The 9,110-nt window shown below is 31.7% G+C and overlaps 1 protein-coding gene and 1 non-coding gene across 3 annotated transcripts; one reads left to right on the top strand and one right to left on the bottom strand.

The window, feature by feature from the left end:
* Positions 1–2,126: 2,126 nt before the first annotated feature.
* On the top strand, positions 2,127–4,393 carry LOC118039376 (uncharacterized). Of its 2 annotated transcripts, none has more exons than XM_035046065.2 (6): positions 2,127–2,428; positions 2,537–2,875; positions 3,041–3,117; positions 3,265–3,301; positions 3,423–3,537; positions 3,637–4,393. In XM_035046065.2, exons 2-6 carry the CDS (start codon positions 2,617–2,619, stop codon positions 4,286–4,288), a joined length of 1,140 nt encoding a protein of 379 aa, XP_034901956.1. In that variant the 5' UTR covers positions 2,127–2,428; positions 2,537–2,616; the 3' UTR covers positions 4,289–4,393. The 2 variants fall into 2 exon arrangements, with proteins under 2 accessions (XP_034901956.1, XP_034901955.1); XM_035046064.2 differs by having other exon boundaries at positions 2,128–2,436.
* A 3,859-nt stretch (positions 4,394–8,252) lies between these two features.
* TRNAI-AAU (transfer RNA isoleucine (anticodon AAU)) lies at positions 8,253–8,326 on the bottom strand. Its single transcript has one exon. It is a non-coding gene; the product is annotated as a tRNA-Ile (tRNA).
* Positions 8,327–9,110: the final 784 nt, after the last annotated feature.

The raw sequence follows: 9,110 nt of genomic DNA, 5'->3' as shown, positions 1-9,110 counted from the left end.
TAGGGGTTTTTTTAGCTTAGAGGGGGATTGTTAATTATGAGGATACTATTTGTCCTTTTTGTTGTAAGGAGATTAAGACTAGTAATCATTTGTTTCATCATTATAGTACTGCATGGAATTTTTGAGGTAGATTCATGCATTGGTTCGGGTGTGGTGTTTAAGTTGTCTATTGAAGGATCCTGAATAGAATCTTCAGAAATGGTATAGGTTGGTTAGAGGCAATTTTCAGTGTTAAGCTATTATTATTTTCTGCAAAGGCTTTTATTGGTCTATCTAGTTAGTTCGCAATCAACTTATCTTGGAGTCCAAGGTCCCTGATTATGATATGATTTTGTATCTCATCTTTCACCGTTTGGCTTTTTTTATTGAAATCCTTAGTTATAAACTTCAATTACACAAATTCTGATTTGGTTAGAAGTCCTTAATGTATCTTGAATTGAACTAGTCAGTTTGGTTTTTGTTTATTTGCTCCTTCTTTTAGATACTTATATTGTAAGTTTTTATTCCTTCAGTCACCATCTTCTTAATGGTACTCTTTTAATTTAATTCTAATTGATTACTATAAGAAAAAAAAAAAAAGCCTAAATATGGATGCTTTTATTTGTTGTATTTACTTTGATGAGTTTTTTAAAATTGTTATTTTTTAAAATTTTATTATTTAATATTAAATTGACTCAGAATTAATATTTGTTTTCAGTTCTATCCTTCAAGATTTGAGTTTTTTTATATTAGGCTTCCTAATTTTCTTCAGTTTCTTTTTTATTTGTTTATCTTTGTCTCATTACTTAGATCATGAATTTAGCAAGTTAGCTTGAGTTGACTCATATTTTTTTTTAGAATTCTTTTTCAAGCTAATATTTGTTACATTTCTTCCTTCAATACTAAGTTATTTTGAAATTGAGCTTTGTAATCTTTTTTTTGTTTTTCTTCTATTGAGTTTTCTTATTTGCATGATTTGGAACATATTGTTTAATTGGCTTACCTGGTTTACTGATTATTTCTTAGATTTTTTTTAATTAACTTATTTTTCTTCAGTTTTTTTTTTTAATTTTATTTTTTAATATTATGTTTGATTTATTTGAAAATCGACTTTAGCTTCTTCTTCTTTTTTATCTTTTTTTATGTTAATTTATCACAGTTTTATAATTTGACTTGTATATTTAGCATGCTCATTTAAGTTGACTCATATCAATTTTCTTTTTTCTTTTTTCAATTTGTTTTTTTTTTTCCTGTTTTCATTTTCTTGGATGGAGTTCTAGCTCTGACACCTTTTATATTTTGGTGACCATTCTATTTTTTTTTTTTGTTCACTATAGATTCTAATAATTCTTTTTTTTTTTATTTTCCCATAAATTATCATTATCTTTTTTTTTTATCTAGTTAGATTATATACCTTCTTCTTTTTTTTTTGTTAGTCATTTTCTTACTTATTTAAAAAATATTTGTTTCTCCCAAGTGTATTTCTTTTTACTTAATAAAAGATATTCCGATCCATGGCATAGCATACACCCACAAATCTAGTTACAAGCTAAACACAATAAAACCCACAAATTTATAACAATATGGGTTTACAATAACCCAAAAAAAAAACATTAATAATAATAATAATAATAATAATAATAATAATAATAATAATAATAATAATAATAGCTACATGAATAAATCTGGCCAACAAAAAAAACCTTCTCAACAAAATCCTCAAAAAAAAAAAAAAAAAAAAGCAACTTCACAAATAAAAACTCAATCGACAAAATCTCATAAATCTAGAAATCTCAAAAGACTTCATAAAAACTAATACAAAACCTTCTATATATGCTTTAATTATTATTATTTTTTCCACCGAGAAAAAGATCTCTCCCCCTTGGATCCAATATTCAAGAGTTTTTGTAGATGAAAGGAAACACTACAAAAGAATCACTCTATACGAAAAGAAATACTATAATACTAATAAAACTGGAAAATTGAAATATTTTTGAGAACAGGAATTTGATATAAATTCCAACAACTTTTTTCTTTTCTTTTCTAACAATTGAGGCCCACATACGGGTCAGAACGAAAGGGAGGAAATTTTCTCTACACGAGAAAGGCTTCTCTACCTAGCTGGTTTGTTTTCTTGCTTTGAATGACATCCATGCATACATGTACAACATCACATGTTAAGTAGAGAGGAAAACCGTATCATATAATATAAATTAATAATCTAATGGAACATACAAAAATTTAGGTGAATAATTGTTTACATGTCCCAAGAGGGAGAGGGAGAGTGAGAGACTATCTTCTTTGTCAAGATCTAGGGTTCCTATCCCCTCTTTTTGCACAAAGAACTGCATCTCTTTTTTGTCTTGCTTACTTGATGAGTTTTCATTTCCAAAATCGATGCCTCGTGTCTTCTGAACAGCAGTTTTTCTCTCCTATCTCGGAGTAGGAGGTGAGAAGGTACATGGTTAACTATGGTCACCTTCACAGGGGCCCTAGTTCCAATTTCGTTTTTAGCTTTGTAAATCTGTCTGTAGCCCTAAAATCTCTTGCTATGCAGTTGTCTTTGTCAGGTGAAATAGAAAGTTTAGACTAAGATTTGGGACGAAAGATAGGAGTGGAGTCAAAAGGAAAGATCATATGGAGGAAAGCAACCATACTGGATGTTCAAAAACAAGTGCCTCTCTACAAGATCACGATGAGAGTGCTGGTGGAGAGAATGATGAAGAAGAAAGTAGGCCTAAAAAGGGAGGAAGTTCAAGCAACAGCACGGTCGAAGAAAGCGAAAACAAGTCTTCAGTAAGACCCTATGTTAGATCCAAGCTGCCAAGGCTCCGTTGGACGCCTGAGCTTCATCTTTGCTTTGTTAAAGCTGTGGAAAGACTTGGTGGCCAAGAAAGTAAGTCAAGATACCATATTTTTGCTTGAATTCTCAAGAACTGAAATCCTCTCATGACGGTCATAAATTCAGATTTAAATTCTTCAGTCTATGGATTGACGTTGTAAAAACAAAGTGAAAAATTCTTATTATCAATTTTTTTTTTTTGCTAATTCCTTGGTGCAGGAGCGACTCCTAAACTGGTTCTTCAACTGATGAACGTTAATGGACTTAGCATTGCTCATGTCAAGAGCCATCTACAGGTAGTTTTATTGAAGAATTAGGATTAGTTTTCTAACAATTCCTTGGAAATATATTATTGACTGCAGTTCATATATACATGCCATAAGGTGATTCAACATGTTCTAATTTTCTATTTCTTTTCCTTCTTGGCCTGGAATCGTAATCAGATGTATAGAAGCAAGAAGGTAGATGATCCAAGTCAAGGTAATTAAACTCTTTACATTCCGTTCCTTCTTCTTGACTTGATGAACCATGAGGATAGATGAAGTTAGGGTCTCTTCATTTTGTTCTGATCCGTACAAGTACTGGCCTTTATTACATGCAGGCATGGCTGATCATAGGCATCTTGTGGAAAGTGGAGATCGCAATATTTATAACCTCAGCCAACTTCCCATGCTGCAAGGATACAATCAGTACCAACGACAAAATTCCAGCTTCAGGTATCAAATATGCAATCAATAGGCATTCTTGTTCTCTATTTTGATAAATTAAGAATATCTTTTTTTGTCCATAAAATTTTTTCTTCCTGTTTTCTGAAGGTATGGAGATGCTTCTTGGAATGCTCGTGAACATTTTATTTATAACCCTCATGTGGGTCGGTGTGTAATCGATCGAACCAGACCAGGATCCTATGGAACAGTGGCTGAGAGGATCTTTGGTAGCAGCAACAATGGCAACTGGAGTGCCAATTCTGCCAAGCTCCAAATGGGTGCTTCCTCTTTGATTGCACAATCTAAATGGAAAAATGAAGAGCTTAAAGGTGATCAACAATTGCCACAATCATTGCACAACAATAGATTCTGGCAACCCCAACCAAGTCTAAGCCTCATTGATGTTAGCCCTCTCGTGCTCCCTCAAATGCAAACCAAAGTAGGGGAGAGTAGTAGTGCACATTTTAAGAAGTTTCTGCCTTCAGATTCAAAATCAACAACTAGTACTGTACAAGAGTGGAAGACACTGAAAAGAAAGGCTTCAGATTGCAATCTCGACTTAGATTTGTCTCTGAAGCTAACACCAACAAAAGATCATGAGAGCAACCAGCGAAGCTTGGAGGACAGTGCTAAAGTTAACAGTGAGCTATCTCTCTCTCTGTACTCTCCCTCATCCTCGAAGCTTAGTAGATTGAAGAGAGAAGGGGATGGGAATAAGGATCATGGAAAAAGGGCAAGTACTCTAGATCTGACTATATGAATGAGACATTCCAAGTGAGATCTTGAGGTACTTGTCCAAAATATTGCAATTCATATGATTGTCTTTTACCATCATACAAATCAATAGCAAGCATTTCTTAACTTCGAGCTTGCTTTCTCCAATGTCTCGACATCACCACCGATGCACAATCTTGCCTATTATATGAATTAATTCCCGTCTGTATATAGCATCACACATATGCAGTCCAATATTACACATGCAGCTGCCTTGCCCTACCTCTTACATAAACTAGGCGGTCCAAGGTTAACCGAATCCAGTCATGATTTATTCTTTTATATATTTATTCGCACCCATCGGATGCCATGACATCCGATGAGACTGTTCTGAAAAACATCGCATCTATAATGAGTCTTTCTATAACCTTAACTTAGGTCTGATCTCCAATCTTGGTTAGAGATATGCTTGGAACTGAAGTGGGAAGCAAATGAAGGATATTATAAAAGGGTAATATTCACCATTTAAACCATCCAAATGAGCTAAATTAAACTGTTAATTTAAACTAGCTAGGAAGATCTAGCTTACATTTAAACGACATGGTATGATTTTATTCTTAAAACATGACTCGAAACATCTGTATTTTGACGATTTCCACCATAGAAAGCAAATTACATTTCATGGCAGATTTTATTCTTGTGCTGCTAACTTACTCTGAAAATCTGAAAGTGCTTCCCCAGCTGATAAATCAGTTATAAAGCAAACGCATAGAGGCTCCCCTTAGTGCCTGCAGTTCTTTCTTCAGATATTGAAATTCCACTGCAAAAAATACACAGACTTGAGAGATCTTTGAGAGTGTGACGGCAATGATTTATTTTTAAAGTTATTTTTACTTAAAAATACATTATTAAAACGATTCAAGAATATAATAAAAATAAATAAAATTTTTAAAAATATAATTCCAAATAACCCTTAGTTACATGACGGAACACAAACACTTAAATAACAATCGGATCAACCTATAATATATTGTAACTCATTGCATATAATAACATATTTTATACCAGTGTGATTAATTAGTCTAGCTTCAAAGGATCAAAATCTATGTAATAATTCTCCAAAAACGTAGCATAATTACCTTCTTTCATAGCCTTTTCTCTCTCAAGTCCTTCCATGATCTCCTTTATACGAGTATTTTCAGTCTCAAGAGCCATTTGGGATTGCTGGTAGAGTGACTCTTGTAGAGATAACCAATATACTTTGACCTGCATTTTTTAAAAATATTTGAAAAATGGATATTGATCATTTGTTACACACACACCATTTTTAACCTTTAGAGGAGATGATGATCATGGGAGATAAAATATTTCAAGCACCTACGTACCTCTTCGGCTTTGACATCTCTTTCGAGTTTTTCTACATACACCAGCTTCCGAAGCCGGGATCTTTGAGCAGACAATCTGTTGGCCATAATTCTACAAAAACAAAACAAGGGCGCCAATTTAATTAGGCAATCATATAAAAATTAATCTATATATATTCGACATAAGAACTACGTACCAAATTAATCACAACATTCGTTTTAAAAAAAAAACAATTTTTATGATTTTGTTTGGTTAGTGTTTGAAAACGAAAAAATAAATACAAAAAAAAACATATTTAATTAAAAAGATATAGATAAATATATAGAATAAATTTATTTTTGAAATAATTATGAACTTAATTTTTATCTTTCTATGCTTAATTATTTTTATCTTCTTTTTTTTTATCCAGAAAAAAGCTAGGGTATAGAATAATATCTCTTATATAATATGCTTATTGTAGGATTTAGAAATGGTATCCCTAAAATTTACGGGTATGACGTGTATTGCCAATAAGTTCCGATTAACTTATGTTTGGCGATGCCGTGCATGACCATAAATATTGAGAAATTATATTACTACGTAAATCTCAAATTTAGCAATCGTGTGGGCTTGTGCATATGCATGCGGCACGTGTGCATAAACATAGTTAGGAAATAGAAAATAATAATTTAAGAAACTGAATGACATTTTAGCTAGAACAATTAATTTTTTTAAAATTTCATAATTGCAAGATTTAGCAATTCTAAAGCATCTATAATTTTGGCGATGACGTATATTAATTTCCAATAAGCTTTGATGATCTTATACTTGGTAATCTCCGACATGTCATGCATGAGAAAAATTGAAGTACATAATTAATTTAATTTTGGTAGTTATGTGCATCAAATAAACATAGATTATATAAAGAAATATTAATAGTGGTTTCAATTTATTTTTCTAAGAACTTTGGCAATGATATATGTAGTCATTAAAATAGTTTAGTTACTATCTCAAGATATATAAAAGTGATGGGGATAAATGAGACAAAAAAGATATATTTTTGTATCCCTTTTATTTTGAAATGATAAAAATACACTTCAAAACTATCTTAAAGATATATTTACATCAATGATATATGTAATCATTAAAATAGTATTTAGTTAATATCTCGAGATATATAGAAGCGAGGGGGATAAATGGGACAAAAATGATATATTTTTATGTTCTTTCTGTTTTGAAATGATAAAAATACTCTCCAAAATCATATTAAAGATATGTTTACGTTATTATTTCTCAAACCAAACACGTTTTTGTATTTTCTATATTTGATATTTTTATTTTAAAACACTAACTAAATACAACCATTTTAATGAATTTATATTTGATAATTGATGAACGACATGTCGCTGAAAATATTATTTTTATTATATGTGCTAAATTTTTAATTTGGGAACGCACGTGTCACATAAGCATAGAGATCATATAAGAAAATAACAAGTCAAGGGAAAAAATCAACCGTTTAATCCTTTTCGATTTCAATTCCGAGTCTAGATCAGCCTCTTCATGCCTCCTCTTGCACTGTGTATCATTCTGCTGCTCAGCTACGGTGCAAGAACCTGGAATAAAAGGCGCTTTTAATTAATTCCAGAGAATGAATTATCGTTGAACAAGACTTTTTCAAAATAATTTGTGACTTCGTCAAGTTTAGTAACACTTTGATCTCTTTTCAAGAGGCCTCTGGTAGTAAAACTTGTTTTTTTTTATAAAATAGGAGATATTTATTAATCAATTGTTATAGTCATTAAAAACATGGTTTTAACAGAGTAGTAAGAAGCTATTACCAGTCCCCGACTTGACAAAGCAGGGTTCCTTCAGAAAAGCAAATGAATCTCTAGCCGATCCAAGGAGTGATGGAACCCTAGGGCGTGAACTCACATCCATGTCAAAGGAGGAAGCAGAGTGACTTCTCTTAGGGTTCAGCATTTTGGAGGGTCGATAGAGATTTGACAAGCGGTGTTACCTACAAATAAGCAATATCCATATTCTTAAATAATAACGAAAAACAATCAAAACAATAACAAGAAGAAATCAGAAAGACTCACTCACTTGGAAGAGCTAGTTGTTTGAGAGCAATGAAACCTTGTTAGGGCTTGTCAGCTATTTATATAAAAAAATTTCTTTTCAATTATTTGGCTACAGCCAAAAATATAGGAACCCCAAAGTAAAACGATTAAAATCACTAAAAATCCAAGAATACAAGGTAAGTTTTTGTATAATGAACAAGAACAACTTGGATCGCCAAGTTTAGACATATTGTGGCCTCGTTTATTTTTCTTTATGAGGAATATATGTGGTCTTGTACACAACAGACTGAAGAAGAAAGTGTATCAGACCCAGAAGAGATTTATTTAGAAGGTCATTAAAATGGCTTCCAAAGCTAGCTATATATAGGTGAAACACGCACCGACTCCACGGAAAAATTGATTTATATTGCATAGCAGCTGCAGCCCCCTAGATCCTAGATATGATAGTGATTTAGCTCTATCTAAACTCTTGGTGCATTTTAGGATAAGGATAGATTAGCCCTAGACGAACAAGGCTTTATATGGCAGGTGTTTGGTGGGAATTCTCCAAAAAAAAAAAATGCATGAACTCAAGAAATGAAATGGCCCATGCAGGTTTCGAACCTGCGACCTTCGCGTTATTAGCACGACGCTCTAACCAACTGAGCTAATAGGCCAGTTGCTGAGCGAGTTGAAATATTTTATATAAATAAAATAATATCTAAACTGAGTTAGAAAGAAAGGCCTGGGCTTTTTCAAGTTCGTTCTACCTTTGCTAATAATTGGGTATGGGGAAGGGGCTTGCTTCATTATTCTTTTGCATTTCATGCCTATCAAATTATCAAAAAAATCAATTTTATAAATAAAACAATTATTTCTATAAATTCCATCATAGCTTGCTAGGCATTAATTTTTTTTAATTGAATCCCTCGATCCAATTCATTGTAGTTTTTTTACAGGAGAATGCTAGCTTCTCATCAATGCACTGAAGAATCAATTGAAGAGTGGTTGATTTCATATATAGAATCTCATAGGAAAAAATTTTAGTTTAATTAGAACCCAATTAAAAATTGGTTGCTTTGTTTGGAAATAAATTGAGATATTATTTTCTATTATTATGTATGAGGTATATAAATTTAATTTCATAAATTTTCTATTTTTTTATACATCTATTTCGAATTTTAATTATTTTAAAACCCAAAGACACTGACCTTATGCAGTGATCCAGTCCAATTTTATGATTGTATATATCCAATAATTAAATAATGTAGCTATGATCTTTTTTTTTTTGTTATGTATTTACTCATCAATTTACGCATCAATAGATTCAGAAGACTTTCCTAGACAATTTTAATGGTGTATCTTTCATTTAATTTGCTGTATTTAGAAGCATAAATTCTCTTATGTCTCTTTTGTTTGCTGAAAAATAGATTTTTTTTGGAAAGTGATTTCCTTAGAAAA

The sequence above is a fragment of the Populus alba genome, chromosome 16 (genome assembly GCF_005239225.2).
Source record: "Populus alba chromosome 16, ASM523922v2, whole genome shotgun sequence".
NCBI lineage: Eukaryota > Viridiplantae > Streptophyta > Magnoliopsida > Malpighiales > Salicaceae > Populus > Populus alba.
This window is presented reverse-complemented; position numbering and strand designations above follow the sequence as displayed.

Bases quoted from the DNA above. Each gene is read 5' to 3' on its own strand.
- LOC118039376 (XM_035046065.2), top strand. From the start codon at position 2,617: ATGGAGGAAAGCAACCATACTGGATGTTCAAAAACAAGTGCCTCTCTA. The intron at 3,302-3,422 runs GTAATTAAACTC...TATTACATGCAG, and splicing joins GGTAGATGATCCAAGTCAAG to GCATGGCTGATCATAGGCAT. The intron at 3,538-3,636 runs GTATCAAATATG...TGTTTTCTGAAG, and splicing joins CGACAAAATTCCAGCTTCAG to GTATGGAGATGCTTCTTGGA.